We start from the raw sequence: 21,420 nt of genomic DNA, 5'->3' as shown, positions 1-21,420 counted from the left end.
TAACACAATTTTACTGTTGTACCCTTGTTTTGACATGTTAACGTATTATATCTGTTTGTTTGGTTCACACATCGTTGTCAATATAAGGGACATTGATGCGACTATCATACAAGTGAGTGGTTTTGCTAGCTATAAAACCAGTTTAAATCCACCGTTTTCTACCAAAAAAATGTTTGTAACAAGTAAGGAATATGATAGTTTTTATACCATTCGTTTTGATGTGTTTCAGCTTTCCTTTATAAATTTTCCTCGGAGTGAAGTATTTTTGTGATTTGATTTTGTGGATTTGTATAAGGGACGATGCATAACAGCAAAAACTAAAGATATCGATGTTGTGATTTTTAGTCCGCAGGTTTTTCACTGATATTTTTTAGGCAATTCAAGTTGCAAGCAATGGGTTATGGTGTCATTATTTGTCTGTACGTTTGCTTCAGACGTTATACAATTACACTCATAATGCACGTTTTTTTCCATCGTTGTATATGAAAACATAGTTAGATGCCAACAAGTGATATATCAAGGGAATGTTAAGCACTCAATCTTTCACAGACTAGATATTAAAACTATTAATGAAATCAGAGACATATACACACATGTGTATTTTTTATATATGTCTCTGATGAAATCAAACGAAAATACCCCAAAAATAGTCTATGAAAAATGAATTCCTACATTTAATTGTAAACTAAATTCTGACGTACTTTGCAATGGAGGAGTACAGTTTAAAAGAAAGCGCCAACCGTTAGAGAATGTCTTTGATTTTACTGTTTTATATCTAGTATATGATATTGGGTAACATCCGTCTAGAATGTTTTCAAATATTCAGCATTTCGCAAACCAAATTTTAAAAAATAAAGCATTTAAAAAAGGCAACAGTAGTATACCGCTGTTCAAAATTAATAAATATATCGAGAGAGAGAAAAATCGAGTTACAAACTAAAACCGAGGGAAACACATCAACTATAAGAGGAAAACAACGAAACAACAAAACACGGGAGTGCAACAAAAACCAACGACAATGCAGCATACAAAGAAACGAACTATTTAATAACAACTGACATATACTTGACTTGAAATTTTAAGATAAAAAAAAGAATTCAAGAATAAGCCAGAGTATGAAAATTGTTGGGCATAGGATGCATTTAAAAAGGCCAGAGATATATATAAGGTTCTTCTGTGTGGCATTGTTCCAAACATAACGAAGAACCAAATGACCAGTTATGAATTTTCGTATTTACAATATCTTTTTCTTAATCCTGGAATATAATGGAATATAATGTTCTATGTCTATTGTTAAATAAAAGCGTAGGCATAAAATTGTTCTAGTTAACTCGTTCTGTCTATTGTATGAAGGCTGAATGCGACTTCAGAAAATCAATTGCTGTTTTTTTTCCTTAGTCAATTACTGGTTTAATGCTTTGGAAAACTTTGTTTTTAGTCTAATAAAATAATACTCGTCTACAAAATACAAAAACAACCCATAAATTCCTTTTCCTAATGAGTTCTAACACATAACTTGTAGTAAAAGCAATATTTTATATCAATTACTTAACACGAAAGACAGTCTATTGCAAAATGCTAAACAAATTATATAGTTATATCACGAACAGCCGGTTCTCTTATTTTCAATGTTCATAGATCAGGCAAGTTTTCATTAGTTGTACCAGAGACAAATATATGGTTGTACATCAAACGGATAGCAAATGGCCCATTGTTGGTACAAATACACCATACATGATCGTAAATATGTGTTCAGAGAAATATAGCAAACTTCCATATTTGACGAACGAAAAACCAAGACAACAGATCTTCAAAAAACAAAATCGGAATTATAACATATAGTGTAATACGCCAAAAGAAACAACTGTAAATTTGAATGTTGGGACCATGTCATAACACTACACGAAATATAAGAAAGTTTATTTCAAAATTGTGTTATCGTTTCTTGTATACGAACAGTGGTCAACACATGGTACAGTATGTGTGTTCTACAGTACAAAAGTTATGAGACACAAATAAGACAAATGTTTACTACTACAGAGATCAATGGTGAGGTCTGACTGACCTGTCCATAGTAAATAAACTCATCGTAGATATCAGGACTAAATTTAGTATACGCCAGACGCGCGTTTCGTCTACAAAAGACTCATCAGTGACGCTCGAATCCAAAAAAGTTAAAAAGGCCAAATAAAGTACGAAGTTGAAGAGCATTGAGGACCAAAATTCCTAAACGTTTTGCCAAATACAGCTAAGGTAATCTATAAATGACTCCCACCTTCACCCCAATGCCATGATATCTGAGTTTGGAATAAAATGACAGGTGTTAGGTCTAGCGAAGTGATATGCATATGTGACGCCTATGAGATTGACCTTGTATGTCATTCAATCTTTTTGAAATGACAAACAGGAATGAATATGGTTTAGGAGTTGGTATCTCAATCTTTTACGTTTACAGTTCTTAACACATACAAGAGGGTGTGGGGTGATCCTTCCCCTATTTTTCATTTTTTATATTGTCCCATACATTAATATAGATGGTTTAGTGGTGGGGCTCTCGACCGTTATTAAGTTTTCAAACAGAAGGGGGTGGGGGACCCCAGTGACTTCCCCTATATTTCATTTGATTTGTTATATTGTCCAATGCAAGAATTTATATGGTTGAGGGGTGGGGATCTCATCTGTTTCCAAGTTATCAAACAGGATTGGGTAGGATGACCCTATCTTTCAATTAGATAGTCCTTTTGTCCCATACATGAATATATATGGTTTTATTTAAAGGTGGGGTGACAGCAGGGACTCCCCTTATATTGTATTTGATTTGTTTTTTAGTCCCATACATGAGTTTATATGGTTAAGGGGTGAGGATCTCGACTGTTTCCATGTTCTCAAACAGGAAGGTGCAGTGACCCTAGGGACTCCCCTATAATTCATTTGATTTGTTATATTGTCCAATACATGAATATATATGGTTTATGGGTTGGGATCTCAACCGTTTTCAAATTCTCAAACAGGAAGGTGTAGAGTGGCCCCACGAACTCCACCTATATTTCGTATGATTTGTTATATTGTCCGATACATGAATGTATATGGTTTAGGGGTGGGGATCTCGACCTTTTCCAAGTTCTCAAACAGGAGCGCTGGGATGACCCACAGGGGGGACTCCTCATATTTCATTTGATTTATAATATTGTCCCATACATGAATATATATGGTTTAGGGATGGGGATCTCGACTGTTTAAGTTCCCAAACAGGAGGAGTGGGTGACCGCAGGGACTCCCACTATTTTTCATTTGATTGGTTATACTGTCCCATACATCAATTAAAATGATTGAGGGGTGGGGATCTCGACTGTTTCCAAGTTCTAAAGCAGGAGGTGGTAAGTGACCCTAGTGACCTTACCTATATTTCATTTGATTAGGTATATAGTCTCATACATGAATGTATATGGTTGAGAGGTGGGGATCTCATCCGTTTCAAAGTTTGCAAACAGGAGGGGGTAGAGTGCCACAAAGGACTCCACATACATGTCATATGATATGCTTACATCCAGGTATCATATAATCTAGTTGAACTATATGTGTAAAATAAGAAACTTCCAGCTATTTTAACTGGCCCATCAAAATTGAGAGAGAAAAAATACCCATTGAAATTGCAGTAATATGTTTACACTTTAAAACATCTAACTTGCTTTACCAACATTTATTACAGAAAAAGAAAATTTATACTGTCAACAGGACCATATATATTGTTAGATATACTGTTCAAAGCTGTCACAAATACTCACATTGTATTGGATTTTGACAAATTTGTCAAAAAGTATATAATTTTGAGTTTTAGTACCAAATATTTTTTGTTTTTACATTCTTTGATATATATCTTTTGGTTTTCAATTTTAGTGTTTATATTTATTTACCATGCAAAGATGTATTTTGTCATCTGTCTGATTTTTAAAAAGTTGATCGCCAAATCCCGGAATTACCCATCATCGCTTCCAGAATCGGATCCGATATAGTAATTTTCTTCTCATTGTCAGCCATTTTGTTTTCAATGTTGTTTTTGTCAGATACGTATACGATTTAATTCGAATTTAAACATTATGTTTGGCGATTTTCTACGGTTGAACAAAAGTTGAGATCGTTTATTAGGAGACTTTGGTAAAAAAGTTTGAAATGTTATTTTTTATTTTCTCTGAAGTCGGACATGTCGAGCGTAGCTAGTAACCAAGTCGAAAGTCCGACTGTAAAAGTGGAAGGTCGCAGACCTCGGACGACCGCTAATTTGACCTTGCCTCCAAATTGAAAAAGATACAAAGATTTCGTCTTATAATTTAAAAATGCCGCAAACAGCATGGACAGTGGAACTTATTTTAAGACTACTAACGTAGTTTATTACGTATTGACGACAAACAATATTCCTACGACTTTTGCCATTTGGGAAATCTAAACTACTTGTCTTTAGAGATTTTCGGCGATTAAACATTTCATACGTTTGTTCTTTGACAGCTTATCCAAAATCTTGATAATAAACCACATAAAGATTCCTTAGGGCTAATGTGCCCTTCTGCCTATGTGCAACTTCAAAACTTTGGGATAAATCGACGATCATGTCAGGTTTTTCTGGTCATATTTTTTGTAATCAAGAATTAAAAGTATGAAAAAACTGTCCAATTAGTAAAAATAGCATAACATCCAGCTAGAAAATAACAATTGCATATATTTCAGCATTTATTGGGTAGAACACAAATCTAGGGTGGTCGCATAAGGCAGCTTAACTGCCTAAAAACGGCATGAATGCTCTGTGAAACTGCTTCGTGTTTGTTTCGATCGAGTTCCGGGAGGTGGTTGGTTCGTTCTACGACCGAATCAAGCCAGTATAAATAATTGTCTGCTACGTCACTATTCAATCAGCAAATAGAAATAAAAGCAGACTGTAACACGTCATTTCCCAAAGCTGACCTCTTACTAGAACAATTAAAGGCAGCCTCACAACAAAATCAGACATTAACCTACACACAACAAGAATAAGAGCTTACATCAATATAAAATCAATAACGATTGACCAAAAGGGACTTTACAAACTACTGTAAAACACCATTCCTAATAAGACCTCCATACAACATACCACACCGCATACTCAAGGAACAACTAGCACCAATTCTGCAAATCATAATGCATTGCTCGCTCGATATAGGTTAACTTCCAAAAGATTGGAGGGATGCAAATATATCCAGTATCTTAAAAAAAATCAACAGGGAAACCCACATCTTGAAGAAATCTACAGATCTATTTCCTTAACATGTCACCAAAAATTCTAGAGCATACCGTATCATATGCAAGCAAATCTTAAAACAGCTGGAAAATAACAAGATCATAAACAACTTAAACCACGGATTCAGGTTAGGATACTCATGGGAAACTCATAACTACAACCAATGACTTCCTACAAGAGCATGCTAAGGAACACCAAATGGACGTAGCGATACTACACTTGATACAGTACCACGCAACAAATTACTCCAATACTAGATCATTATTTTATCAAATTTAATACACAGAAATGCCCATCAAACGTATCAACTGCGCACCATCGTGAAAGAAGAAATGTCCGAGGAAACAACAGATGACTCTGGGGTACTCCAGTGTGCCGTCTCAGGACCAATCTGGTTTCTATGCCACCTAATGTAAAACGACCTGTCAGACAGCATAACATCATCAGTAATATTTTTTGCAGACGATTGCCCATAAGGCTATTGTACAGAACAGTTTAAATTTAAACTGACTGTCGTGACCAACACAAACTGCTATCAGATTTGGATTCTACACGCTTAATAAGCATATCCTACAAGAAGTACAAGTGAACTGATACCTAGGACTACAAACATTTATGACAATATCAAACGACCTGAAATGGAGTATCCACAAAAACAACATCAACATAAAAGCCAACGCCATCCTGTGCTTGCTTAGGGGGGACTTGAGAAACGTACCAGAAACATACATATCCCTAGTAAGATCTACAATGGAGTATTGCGCATCAGGATCCCATACATGAAAGAGGACACATTAAAATGTATCCAAAACAGAGGTATAAGTTTTATTAAGAAAAACTCTAGGATTTAAAAAACAAGGTCCCTTACTTAAATGAGACACCAGAGGAAAGAACACAGCCTTCGTCTGATCCTGATATATACAAGGTGATTGAGGGTCTGATGCCGCCTCTACCAGACGACAATTTTGTCACACCAGCAAGCACGAAAAGAACAATCAAAGCCAAAATATATTCAAACTGTGATACAGACAATATTACTAGTATTGAACAAAATATAATATATAAAACAAGAGGGCCTAAAGTGCCAAACAGCAATAAGCCAAAATATACGCATGCATTATTTGTGGAACAACTATGCACTGGAACACATCTACCAGATAAAGAACATACAGATACTGTACAGGCATTCAAGACCGCTCTACAAATACACCGTCCAAAACAAAAGCGCTAGTCACCGTGTATAAAAGTCTTTACATGATTCTACACGTACTAATACAGATAGACATACGTGAAAGGGTACATCGGCATGTCTTTCAAATGACATTTACCTTGTGAATCAGCATGTTGACATTATGTTCAGTGTGTCGGTTTAATAGAGTACGGTTCCTTTTCGTATTTTGGTCCTGAATATCCATTTAATTTGCATCTGAATATTAACAAGAAACCCATCATCATCACCAATATGTACACTTAAATGTCAAGTTTGAATAATGTTACTCAGTTTGTTTCAGTTTTGAGACTACAGCATCCTCCCTCAAAGAGTAAGTCAGACTCACTATCCTTTTGCTGACTTCTGTTAAATCATACATCCTACTTAAATTTCAAATACAACATTACTTAGCACTTCTGTGCTGACATGAATTATCATTGATATGGTCATATTTATAAATTAGCTGTTTACAAAACTTTCGAATTTTTGAAATACTACGCCTTTTCTACCTCAGGAATAGATTACCTTAGCTGTATTTGGCAATACGTTAAGGAATTTTGGTCCTCAATGCCCTTCAACTTCGTACTTTATTTTGGCCCTTTAAACTTTTTTGGATTCAGGCATCATTGATGAGTATTTTGTAGATTGAACCAGCGTCTTGTCTAAATACAAAATCTTATCCTGGTATTTTTGATGAGTTTATTTAGTTCAACCACATCATAATATAACATGTACAAAAGGATGAATCTTGGTGAGTTCCATTTAATTTTTTGAAAAACTGTATGTTGATCTTAATTCTGTGTTGTTGATTTCTGTCTGAATGACATACATCCCACAGACACTTTTATTCCTAGGAATGACCAATTGTAGCATTGGTCACTTGAAAACACCACATGCTCCCGTTATATAACAATGCTGTCAAATGTAAATCATTATTCTTCAAACTCCCACAATGAAATTACATAAAAAAATAATGACCCAGAGACAGTTATCCTTTCATGTGATCTGATGCTATAAAGCCAAGGTTGAAATACATTCATGGTAATTCTGTAACAGGTAAACTACTATTATGCAAAACATTCAGTTAATTACCAATGACTGAAATTGTAGGGCCAAACAATCTCTGTTGAATTCAAGATCCCAAGACTTAATACTGCTGTACCCAAAACACAACTAAAATTGTAGGGCCAAACAATCTCTGTTGAATTCAATATGCCAAGGGCAATAATGCTGTACCCAAAACACAACTGAAATTGTAGGGCCAAACAATCTCTGTTGAATTCAATATGCCAAGGCTCAATACTGCTGTACCCAAAACACAACTGAAATTGTAGGGCAAAACAATCTCTGTTAAATTCAATATGCTAAGGCTTAATACTGATGTACCCAAAACACAACTGAAATTGTAGGGCCAAACAATCTCTGTTGAATTCAATATGCCAAAGCTTAATACTGCTGTACCCAAAACACAACTGAAATTGTAGGGCCAAATAATCTCTGTTGAATTCAATATGCCAAGGCTTAATACTGCTGTATCCAAAACACAACTGAAATTGCAGGGCCAAACAATCTCTGTTGAAGTCAATATGCCAAGGTTTAATACTGCTGTACCCAAAACACAACTAAAATTGTAGGGCCCAACAATCTCTGTTGAATTCAATATGCCAGGGCTTAATACTGATGTACCCAAAACACAACTGAAAGTGCAGGGCCAAAAAATCTCTGTTTAAATCAATATGCCAAGGTTTAATACAGCTGTACCCAAAACACAATGGACTTATTTTGTTGATGTAAACCATGCAAACATGTCATACTTAAAATCCTCATATATTACCCTTACGGGTTAATCTTAACAGACCTAATCACAAACTATAACATGCAAAATATACAAAAGTTTCAAAGTCAATAGACCATGACTGAAGGGGTGGGAACAAATTGTATTATTTCCATTGAAAAAAGTAAAATCACAAAAATACTGAACTCAGAGGAAAATCAATTCGGAAAGTCCATAATTACATGGCAAAATCAAATAACAAATGCACCAAAAACGAATAGACAAGAACTGTCATATTCCTGACTTGGTACAGGCATTTTCAAATGTAGAAAATGGTGGATTAAACCTGGTTCTATAGCACTAACCCTCTCTCTTTAATAACAGTCTCATCAAATTCATGAAATGAGATGTGTACTGCATACTCAATATACAGTTGACCTACGACTTGTGGTTCTCATTACACTGACATAAACATAACTTAATACATTGTTGACCCTACCAACAGAAACACTAAATTCTTTGACAAAAACAAAATAATTAGAATAGTATAATGATTAAGTAACTACTAATCATTGTAATAAAAATTTATTAAATATATTACTATCATTTAGTTGCTAATTTGATTAAATTAATATCTGATTTTCTCTGATTTTTCTCAATCTTTTCACATAATCTTTTGAATTTATCCCCACTTAAAGCTAGCTTAGACTTGCTCTGAGCTATAAGTTTTCTCTGTGCAAAGTTTTGGCGAACATTTTCAAAAAGAAGTTTTCCATTACTGTCATGTTCTTCCGTCATCTCTACATCTTCAGTTTGTTGGCTTAGTTGATAAACTTTACTGATTTCTGAACATGTTTCATTTATTTCCTCTTGTAAGCTGTTCAGTAATTTGGTGATGTCATGTTGAAATTGATTGGCTGGTATAAATAAAACATCATCAGGAAGCAATGAATATAAATGATGGAGTAACAAGTACAGTTGATCTCCACAGCTAAAACAGAATAAAAGTTCATCAAAATACATTTAAGATTAAAAGAAGACCTCAAAGATTACAACACTAACTTCATTAAAAGATGCTGATAGAAACCGCATAACATATTCGCATCAAATTAAAAATGAAGGTGCAAATCGAGAAGCTTTGATTTAATCTGTATAAGTAGCCAGATGGTCCAGTCCAAATGAACAAGAATGGAATATGAACTTGAATCAGGAACAGATTATTAGAGAATATAACAGCACACATTATATTTGATATACAATGACTGGTTATATCATTCAAACTAATTGAAAACAGAGGATAAGAAATAAACAAATATTAAGCATCTTCAACTTAATTGCATTCTAAAACAAGTCTAATGATCAAACTTAAACATTTCATAAAACAAGATGTATAAATGGCACGGCTCAATATGTGAAGGCTTGTAGAAATTTTACAAATTGCCAATTAAAAAACATATTGGCCCTATATTACTGACCACATCTATCACTGATCATTCATTATATCAGGCAAAAAAGTTCCACCTGGGATTTTTGTTGAACAAAGAAAATCATATAATTGTGGTACTTATGTACAATGTAAGGCAACCATCATGACCTAAGCTTTTATAGGAACAAAGCTGATTGTATACTACATTTACAGAACAGATCCCTGTATGTTAATCTTTTATGTCCTGTAGCATGCGGTTTAACCAACATTATTATAAAAATTCCTAACATAGTTTCAAATAACACTATTAGTTTTAAATGTTGTTAAAACATGATATTCAAAGAAGCCCTAAATTAATTTTAAATATCTTGACATTTTCTAATCTTCTTTAAATACAAAACTGAAAGGATATGATTTGACGACTGAATGAGGCCGCCAGTGACCACATTGGTGAATCAATAGGTCTTTAACTGTAAATAGACTACAACAATGATCATTAAATGTAATATAAATAGCAAGTATATAGAAGATTTCGTTAAACCTCCGGAACAAATACACAGCTTCATTTAAAGCTATTAAAATCAATTTAAATCTCACTATTTATTTAGAAAAAAGTCTTGACACGATAATTTACAGGTGACTAAAATGTACAACAAAAGATATGAAATTAACTAATCATGTTGAGAAAAGGACAGAAACTGAGATAATTATAGAATGTGTAAATAAGAGAAACTGCCAATGGGATGAATGACAAGTCTTGTGTGCTCAAGTTCTAATCAAAAGTAACTGAGTAAGATCAACAGAAGGATCAATTTTCACACATGTTTTATAATAACTGAAAAATTTTCAGACAGCAAATTGAAAACTATGAGTAAAACAAGACGTGGTTAAATGCCAGAGACAATAACTCAATGCGCAAATAACCAAAATACATGCAGAGGTCAAGATAACCTTGGACAATGGACAGACAATGACTATACAATGTGGCAAACTCTTTATTGGTGGATCCAGGGGGCAGGGCGTCAAGGGGTTGGAACCCCCCTTTTTTTGGCCAATTAATGTATTTGAATGGGGACATATAGTTGGAACCCCCCTTTTTAAAATGGCTGGATCCATCCCTGCTCTGCCATGCCTATATAGAGCTAAATTGTCCTTACCCAGAATGTATATTTTTTTCACTTAAGTTTATATATGACTTGTCTGTGAGGCCAATTTTTGATAAGGACAACCATCAGTAAAATGTTACCATATACTTAATGTTGAAATTTATATGTTCTAGACAAAGTAAAATAAGTGAATTAAAAAAAAAATAACAGCCAATTAATAGCTCTGCTCACTCATCATAATGCAACGACAAAAAGTTAATTAATTATTAAGTGGCTGATTAATCATGTTAAATAAGATCCAAAATAACCACAAATACAGAACAATCTTGTCTATTCAAGTAACTCATATGGTTTTATATTATTTACAATGTTGTTGTTTCTAACATATAAGTCAATACTTAGTTGCATTTTTGTACTGTTTTTCCTTTGATTAATGGAAAGTTAGTGTGATCTAATCAAGAAAGACAAAAATGTTTTATGGTATAAGAATAAGGTCAAACCACCATGCTTTTATTGTTATCCCAAGGAGACAGGAAATTGAAGCTATACTAATTTAAGCCGATGGCATAATATGTTACGTTTAGTTTGTTATTTTCCCTTATTTAAAGAACATTAGGATTAGCATAACTGATGTCAACAATGACCTGTTACGGTCATATATTTTAGAATAAAATACAGTTAGGCAACTAATACTTAGATGTTGATGAATGTAAAAAAAAAAGACAAAAATTAGTTAGAAGATTTAATACTAAGGTAATGATGACCCGATTGACAAAAAGCTGTCTAAAAAGCAATAGCTACATGTATTTCTAACCTCAAACATTAGGGTATGTTGAGAAAAATTGGATGATTTAATCAATATAAATGTAAAAATGAGGAAATGTGATATCCAGAAGGATAGGCGGCCGTTAAAACCTATCATTATCATGATAACCAATAAGACAACTATCTACAAGATCGACCTAAACGATTTGAGCAATTATTGACACTAAAGGGTCTTCAATAATGAGAAAAACGTATAGTCTGCTAGAAAAAGACAGACATGATGATGATTTTTCTTCCTACTACATTTAATAGATACAAAATGAGAAACAACTAATACAGTTTATCTTCAAATACTGTCATAAGTTGTCCTATAACCCACACTTCTATAACATACAGGAGTTTCAAAATATATGAAATAACAGTCCATTATTGCAGAAAAAAATATATAATATAGATAATGAAAAGTTGTGCCATTGCTTTTTCAAAGAATAAAGTTCCATTATTCCTAGATTGATAAAAAAAAAAACTAAAGAGAGGTTCTATATAGGTATTGTAAAAGATATAAACAATTCACCAAAGTTTCATGAAAACAGTGCAAAACACTTTTAAGTTATGGTCCCAAAACTGAAAAATCCCCCCTCTTATGAATAAAATCCCCATAACTGGAAAACGAAAATTATAAAATTTATTAAAATCAAAAAGGAGCTTAAACTAAAAGATATTAAAAATTCATCAGAGTATCAAACAAACAGCTCAAAGCAATTTCAAATGATTGTTAAAAACTGGATAATCCCCCTTTTTTAATGACTAAAAACCAATAACTCAGAAACGAAAAATCTAAAAAAAATAAAAACCAATAGACATTTTCAAGTATACAGCATCCTCTTTTACAGTGCATAAAAATTAAATTCCAAGTTCATTATTTGGTTACAGATTGTTTGTTTGGGGTTGTAATGTTCTGAACCTCTAATAAAGTTAAGTTTGAATAAAAGAGCCTTTTCATGTTCAAAAAGAAAATGATTCTTACTGTATTTATCTCTTAAACATTGCATGTTACATTGACAGAAAAGTAGAGGAACCCTGTTTTTACAAAATTTCTGAAAGAAAAGAAAATAATACACATTTTAGAATAGAGTTAAGATGATAGACAATGTTTTGTGATAAAAAAAAATATGATATTGAATGTTAAATGAGTTAAGGAATCATTAATCTCAATTTGGAAAAAGTGTCCATGTTACATGCTCCAAATTCATTAATTGCTTTGGTACCAAACTGACGCAAGTTTAAAAATGATTTTTTTTTGTTACAAATAGATGGACGCCATTTGCAGCAATAATTTATAAAAAATTTGGAAGCTTATAACAATTTTTATTTTTTTCTTACCATGTCACACAAAAGTAACATTAGCGAATTCCTGCCCATATATATTAATTATCTGAAATAGTTTGGGAGATGTCCAAATGAAATCAATTAAAAACCACAGAAAATTGTTTAATCCCATTAAAGGTATTTGGTTAAAAGTACAATCTTTAGATGTTGATATTTAATAAAATTTCAAAAAGATATATTTATAAATGTGGTGTAGCCACTTATTCTTACCTGGTATAAACAGTTAACTTGAGTTCCTTCTCATCGCCACATTCATCTATGTATAATCGTACATCTACCAATGGCTGAATATTATCAAATACCATACATTCATATTTTTCAAGCGAGACTAAACCAGCCTTCTTCTGCAGCCTTGATTGCAGCTGAGACAAGGGAAATCTTGTTGATCTTACACCAAGAGGTGTACTAACTTGGACAGAATTCAAGGCAAGTATGTCTCTCTGGATTTCTGCAAAGTAAAACATAAAATAAATAAATATTTTGTTCATGTCAGGCTCTATGCTCATTCTATAAACAAGTTAACTAGGCTTTACCTTTATAAAACAACCATTAACAGGGTGCAATATATTTACAAATATAGAGCCTACCCATATTGAGATGAGCACAGAGATTATTTTGATTACAATATAAAAATTAAAACCTTTTTTATTTGATATAGACCTAAAAACAACCAAAAAAAAACACATTGACAGAACAGCAGCAATTAAGATTTGCTGCCAGAAGAAAAGACATTTGTAAACAATTTTTCCTAATTTAAACAATTATATTAGGTTAATACATATAACCTTACTTTCTAAAAGATTTAATTGACTTCCATATTAAAAAAGAAGATGTGGTATGATTGCCAATGAGACAACTATCCACAAAAGACCAAAATGACACTGACATTAACAACTATAGGTCACCTTACGACCTTCAACAATGAGCAAAGCCCATACCGCATAAGTCAGCTATAAAAGGCCATATAAGACGATGTAAAACAATTCAAACCAGAAAACTAACGGCCTTATTTATGTAAACAAATGAAAGAAAAACAAATATGTAACACTTAAACAAACAACAACCACTGAATTTACAGGCTCCTGACTTGGGACAGGCACATACATAATAATGTGGCGGGGTTAAACATGTTAGCGGGATCCCAATCCTTCGCCTAACCTGGGACAGTGGTATCACAGTACAACATAAGAACAAACTATAAAAATCAGTTGAAAAAGACTTAACTCATCAGATGGACAAAAATAGCAGGTAAATCCTACATAAATGTCAACTTTGGTCTCCAGCCTTGTTCAAATGCAACTAAAAATTACAAATTTAAATGTACACTTAAATCATGTATTGTTTCAGTGTTACAGTAAATTCTAACAGTATTTCCTCAGTAAAACATCTATTCATTAAATCAAAACATTTTTCTTATGTTTTGTTAAGTTACCTGTAAAAGGTTCTGTTCCAGAATTATCCTCATTCAAGTTTTTCTTTACAGAAACTGTATGTTTTCCTTGCAATATGTCTAAGGGTGATAGAGTAATCTCCCCTGCATACACTACTTTCTTATTTCTATGTTCTTCGTGGCTTGTACTGTCAGTCACATTGATAAACATTTCATACTTTACATCACTCATTAATCTAAAACTTGGTATACTAGTTTTGCACAGAATAGTGACTGACTGGCCCGATTTAACCTTGAAACATTCTGTGCCTTTAAAATTGGAAAGGGATGCAGCTGAAACTCTCCTTCTTTTTGCTACATCATGACATGAATTATCTCTTGATGTGTTCCCAAGGTCATAACATTCTGAGGTGAAGGTCAGTACTTGACTGTCATTACAATCAGGTTGTACCATAGTCATGGTTACATAGGCAAAATCACTAAAATATAATAACCGACATGTAGTCATATAATAAATTTAATGACTTCAGTTGTAGTTTACTTGAGTTTTAGGACTTCATCATTTCTTGTATAATAAATGTAATGACATCTAAAATTGCTGTTGAATGCAGTATTAGGTGATGTGTGTATCTGGGTAGTTAAAAAAAGTCCCCTGAATGTAAACTGCGCTTTTCCAACATAACAATATATGTAAAATTGAATGACTTTAATGTGCATATTGTTATGAGTTTACTTTTCTGCATTGGCTAGAGGTATAGGGGAGGGTTGAGATCTCATATACATGTTTAACCCTGCCGCATTTTTGGCCTGTTCAAAGTCATGAGCCTCTGGCCTTTGTTAGTCTTGTATTATTTTAACTTTAAGTTTCTTATGTACAATTTGGAGTTTAGCATGGCGTTTATTATCACTGAACTAGAATATATATTTGTTTAGGGGCCAGCTGAAGGACGCCTCCAGGTGCAGGAATTTCTCGCTGCATTGAAAACCTGTTGATGACCTTCTGCTATTGTATGCTCTATGGTCGGGTTGTTGTCTCTTAGTCACATTCCCCATTTCCATTCTCAATTTTATATAATACCAGAAGAAAGAATGTAAATTCTCTATCAAACACAATTCTTAAACTCACAATTTTGCTATAAAAACTTAAACTGAGTCAGACATTATTCATATAAAATGCTAATATATCTATTACTTGAGCTCAACATATTCCTTAAGATTTTATTTTTTTCATGTATTCTTTTCTGCCATTCTTATCTCAAGTTAGTAAAAATAAACCAATTGCAAAATTTTGCACTTCACATAATTTCAAAACAATATTGTACCAACCTTTTTGAAGAGTTGACGACCTCAGCACCTACAACAAGAATATTTTGCACTATTCTCTTCCATACAGCAGGTACTTTAAGGACTGGTGAGCCGTCTTCCTTCTTTGGATGTGTGAAAATTTCAGAACCATTCTCGGTTCCAATCAAACTGATCAACATCGATGTCTGAAATAAAAATAACCTTGTTCATTGTTGAAGGCTGTACGGTGACCTACAATTGTTAATGTTTGTGTCATTTTAGTCTTTTGTGGATAGTTGTCTCATTGGCAATCATACCACATCTTCTTTTTTATATTGTCTAATTTCAATCTTTAAGTTTTTTTCTTTTTGTAGGATTTGGTGTTGGTAGCAGACCTTTTGATAGTCACTGTATACATGTACAAAGTAATAACTTTTCTTGACTTCTATACATATTTCCTATTATTCTGTTGAAAATATAACTGTGGAATAACAGCTTTGCAAGTTTTATGGTTTCTATCATCCTATTTATCATCTTTGTAAGTTTTAAGATTGTTCTTTCGATCTTTAAACACAATCACAACAGCTTATCTTTACATATAAACATGATAAATAATTCACATAATTTGAGGTAAATACTACTGAATTTTATTGTCACTGTGCCTTTTGCTCACAGTGTTTATTCTACATTGCTAGATTTCTACAGAAAGCCAGGAACCTCTTCCCTTTTCATATTATGCTGTGTATTTTTTTTTTAGTTCATTTGTTTGTTTTAGAGTTTAGTGTGGTGTCTAACCCACTTAATTAGTCTACATTATTATTGTTTTCTGCTGTTTTCTGCTCTTTGGTCAGGTTGTTGTCCCTTTGAAACATTCACTTGTTTCCATTCTCTATTCCATTATTATGCACTTGGTAGATTAGACAGGAATAAAAAAACCATGAAGTTACATTCTCTTTTCCTTTTTCTGAATGAAATATATTGTTTTGGGGATCTGTAAACTAACAATAAAAATCCCATCACCTTATCAATAACTTAAACTTAATTTAACTTTTAAAGGCATTGGCAAAATCAATTTTTCGAGATATAAGCCATTGAAATTTTGGCAGGAAATTATTCTCTCTTGACTTTTCATAGCTTTATCATTGACAAGTTAAAGTTCTCAAAAACTGTAAAAAAGTAATTAGAATTTTATAAGACTTTTACAGATGGCTTCTCTATACATGTTGAAGAATTTTTAAAAGAAAAATGGGGGTCACCCGGCAAATTTTTTCAAGGCACTTAAATGAATAAAACCAGAGGATTCCGACAATCTGACAAAAAATCCAGAACATGACAAGCCAGCTTCCTTATGTAAGAGCAGTTGAACTTTTTATTATAAACATGTTGTAAATTAAAATCAGTGCACATAAAATTAAACAAGAGGCTCTCAAGAGCCTGAATCGCTCACCTTAATTCTTTTGGTTAAATCTCTCATCAATGATTATTTTGGCTTTTCAATTTATTTAAATGTTCTTTGGATCGTCCTATTTTCTTCAAAAGCAAAAAAAAATCATTTTCTCCTATTTTCTATTTTAGCCATAGGAGCTATGTTTCTTTACATACAAGGAAATAAAATATAAAATTTATACTAGATACTCTGAAACTCATTCGGCCTAAGTTTGGCTGAAATTGATACAGTAGTTTCAAAGGTAAAGATTTTTTAAAGTAAGTCAACATGATGAACAAATTGTTAAAATAGTCTTTAAACTGCAATAACTCCTCAAGGGATCAACTGACAATTTTGGTCAAATTGACTTATTTGTAGATCTTACTTTGCTGAACATTATTGCTGTTTAAAGTTTATCTCTATCTAAAATAATATTCAAGATAATAACCAAAAACAGCAAAAATTCCTTAAAATTATCAATTCAGGGGCAGCAACTCAACAACAGAATGTCTGATTCATCTGAAAATTTCAGGGCAGATAGATCTTCACCTGATAAGCAATATTACCCCCATGTCAGATTTGCTCTAAATGCTTTGGTTTTTGAGTTATAAGCCAAAAACTGCATTTGACCCCTATGTTCTATTTTTAGCAATGGCGACCATGTTTGTTGATAGATCAAAACTTCGGATACAATTTATAAACTAGATACTCTAAGGAACATTCAGTTAAAATTTGGAAGTATTTGGCCCAGTAGTTACAGAGAAGAAGATTTTTGTAAAAGATTACTAAGATTTACGAAAAATGGTTAAAAATTGACTATAAAGGGCAATAACTCCTAAAGGGGGCAACTGACCATTTCAGTCATGTTGACTCATTTGTAGATCTTACTTTGCTGAACATTATTGCTATTTTAAGTTTATCTCTATCTATAATAATATTCAAGATAATAACCAAAAACAGCAAAATTTCCTTAAAATTACCAATTCAGGGGCAGCAACCCAACAACGGGTTGTCTGATTCATCTGAAAATTTCAGGGCAGATAGATCTTGACCTGATAAACAATATTACCCCTGTCAGATTTGCTCTAAATGCTTTGGTTTTTTGAGTTATAAGCCAAAAACTGCATTTGACCCCTATTTTCTATTTTTAGCAATGGCGACCATGTTTGTTGATATATCAAAACTTCGGATACAATTTATAAACTAGAGACCCTAAGGAACATTCAGTTAAAGTTTGGAAGTATTTGGCCCAATAGTTTCAGAGGAGAAGATTCTTGAAATAGTTTACGATGACGACAGATGACGACAGAGGACAGACGACGACAGACGCCAAGTGATGGCATAAAAAATATATACAATTTGTTTGAAATTTTTTAACTACAATTGAGTAGCATTTCAAAGGGTAATGTGTACAAGCTATGAATATAAATGCCTATGTTAAACACCAGCATGTTGAATGCTATGCAACCAAACAATTAATCAAATTAAATCACTCTCTTCTTTTTTTATTACACCATTTTTAAGCACCTCTTTTGGGCCAGTTTTTTATTGGTGAAGGAAGCCATTCAGAGAAAACCACCGACAGTGGACAAGAAAACTGACCTCACCAATGAACTGCTGTTCAAGGATTTTTTTTTATTAAACGTCAGATCCAAAACAATAATTACATTTGTAGAACCAGCAGTTTTTCCCTGGTTCAGTAATTCTGTACTCCTCCATAACTCTGTGATGTGGGTTCTTCTTTTGTCTATCTCTGACTGGAGCTCATTCAATGATACCACTTCATTCTGTAACATAAAATATGTTAATTAAACGAAAATACTGCAATAATGAAGGTCAGGAATGTTGTCAATAAGGCTATAAAAAGAAGGTGGTTGTTTGCACTAAAACTACATTTCCTACCCTGGTTGGCAGGTAAGGTCATTTACCACATTTTTATGAACTAAATACTTTGACCTTTAGTTGTTAATTTTTGTGTCATTTTGATCTCTTGTGGACAGTTGTCTCATTGGCAATCATACCACATCTTCTTTTTTATAAATCCCTAATCATGTTTGTGTGTGGCCAAGTTTTGTTAAATTTGTCTCACTTGTTTCAGGAGAATTTTTTTATCAAATTGGGAAATTCATAATAAACCATGAATTTGACTGGAACTTCAATTTCAGACCCCCATTCAAGAGGTAAACACTCATTTGAATTAAGACCCCTTATTGTCAGTATTGAAACATACATAGACTCTCAAATCTGCACAAACATTTTCAGTTTGTATTCATTCACAATTACTACTGAGACTGCACTGTTTGGGGAAAAAGTTGTCCTTTTGGGAATGATTTTAAGCCACTTTTTTTTTAATTGGGATTCTTCTCCAGGGGGAAAAGCCTGTATTCTCCAGTAATTTAAGGCAAACAAAATCACTAGAACTTAGTGACCCTAATCTTTGAGATCAACACTTGTTTACCCTTAGTCTTGACTGTAATGCAAATAATGCTGTTGAAGTGCTGGACTTTTTCTCTTCTGTATTTTTTCCATTTTCTTCATGTTCTGTTGTTGTACATGTATCTTCATGGACAATATTAAAATCTGTCAAAAGGAATCCTTTTTCCCCGTCAAACTCCTTCTTTAATATCAGTAACTGTTGTCCTCCATTTTTAACAAAATCATCACACAGGACCTGCTTAACATCTGACCATGTTTGAGTGATCTGAAAATGAACATTTGATCTGGAATTATTATAAATAACCATACTACGGTTTTCCCCTTTATTTTGTGTCATTTTTTTTTACAACTTCTATGTTTAAATGACTTAAATCAATGATTATCAAAATATTTATTAAAAGAAAGATTGCATTCATCATGCTCATGTACTTATACATGGTATACTGGTAAGTATTTTCTTAGACAAAGGGAGATGACAAGTATTCAAAACTTGAAAAGAAAATTAAAAATTAGATGTATTTACTTTTATACACAAGTAAATCATTTGTAACTTCTGACCAACTTACAGACATGACAGAGAATTTTTTTGACATGTTTTTTACTTTTTATAGTAGACATGATAGCAAATAGGTGAACATGTACATGACCAATATTAACTTAAGTTTATCAAGATACACTTCAAACATGTGACAAATAATTATATTAACATTATTCTAACCTAAAATTATTTAACTTTCTATGAATACAATGTACCTTTTCATCACCAATACAGATGACCTTTAAAGTTTCATTTGTGAAAAGACTCAAGTAGCATCTCTGCAGTGGAACACACTCAATAAGGTCAAGTCTGAGATCAAAAGTGCACTGAATATGTGTTGGTACAGCAAACAAAAGTCTTCCATTAGTGAATTTTAAGATATATCCATCATCAGTCACAGCATACAAAGTACATTCAATGTTAAATTTATCTTCTAAGCAACTTATCACACAATCTTCAATAACAACCTTGCAAATGTTTGTGTATAAAGATGGTAGAACCCGCCAAATTTCAATGTTTGTTGTTCTTGGCAAGGAAATGTTGGACTGTGCTGGAGAGAAAATACAGCAAAACAACTGTGTGGAGCTGTTAGAGTTCTTTGTGCTTGTCCCAATAATCAAATAGTGTTCTATGCAATATTTTACTGACAATAAATGGGTTTTTCCTAACTCTGGGTCAATCTCATGTTCTAATAAAGAACTTGAACTTTGCTTTGACTGTATACCAATATTTAATGAACCTTGATCATTCCAGATTACTGTAGGTCCATCTACTGTTTGGAAATCACAGATTTTTTGTCTCAGCTGCAGTTTTCTAAGAGGAATAAATTTGGAGTTCGTGAATGAATATCCAAGAAAATAATATTCAAACGTGTTACCACTTGATTTTTCAATCAGTAACAGAGGTATAACAGTGTCTGTCAATATTTCTAAACATGATGTGAAGGAAATACCACACGAATTAGGACACGAAAATTCCACTTCTCCTTTGTTTGTAAAAGAATATGTTCCACAGTCATATGATTTTTCATGCAGTGTAAACTTTGAGTTTAGTTTGTGTTTTTCATCCTGAATGATGTGTAGAATTTTTCCATTACCATTGTGATGAACATCCATTACAAGTTTTTATTTGATGGTTCAAAATGCAAAGTGAAACTAGACATTTGTAAATAAATATTCCGCGAAAACTTTATCCAATGAAAATCAACTATGGAATATACAAACTCGTCCCAAATAACTCGTATCAAATGGACTCGTACCTACGTTTTCGGACTTTCTTCGTATAAACGTTCTGGACCAACATTTTAGGACCAGAAAAGTGCAGGATAAAGATTTAAAACAAATTATATTACTGTAACAGTAAAACAACATAAGTTTAAAGATTAATATATAGAAAAAAGTGAGCAAG

General features: G+C 32.9%; 1 protein-coding gene across 1 annotated transcript; it reads right to left on the bottom strand.

Moving 5' to 3' along the window:
* Nucleotides 1-8,794: 8,794 nt before the first annotated feature.
* LOC134696223 (uncharacterized) lies at nt 8,795-21,186 on the bottom strand. Its single transcript, XM_063557900.1, has 7 exons — nt 20,229-21,186; nt 19,498-19,740; nt 18,707-18,826; nt 15,656-15,819; nt 14,372-14,808; nt 13,150-13,387; nt 8,795-9,244 (listed from the first exon to the last, which is right to left on the bottom strand). The coding sequence occupies exons 1-7, from the start codon at nt 21,126-21,128 to the stop codon at nt 8,857-8,859; spliced, it is 2,490 nt and encodes an 829-aa protein (XP_063413970.1). The 5' UTR covers nt 21,129-21,186; the 3' UTR covers nt 8,795-8,856.
* Nucleotides 21,187-21,420: the final 234 nt, after the last annotated feature.

The sequence above is a fragment of the Mytilus trossulus genome, chromosome 14 (assembly GCF_036588685.1).
Source record: "Mytilus trossulus isolate FHL-02 chromosome 14, PNRI_Mtr1.1.1.hap1, whole genome shotgun sequence".
Classification (NCBI taxonomy): domain Eukaryota; kingdom Metazoa; phylum Mollusca; class Bivalvia; order Mytilida; family Mytilidae; genus Mytilus; species Mytilus trossulus.
The sequence above is the reverse complement of the archived record's forward strand: the minus strand, read 5'-3'. Positions and strand labels throughout refer to the sequence as shown.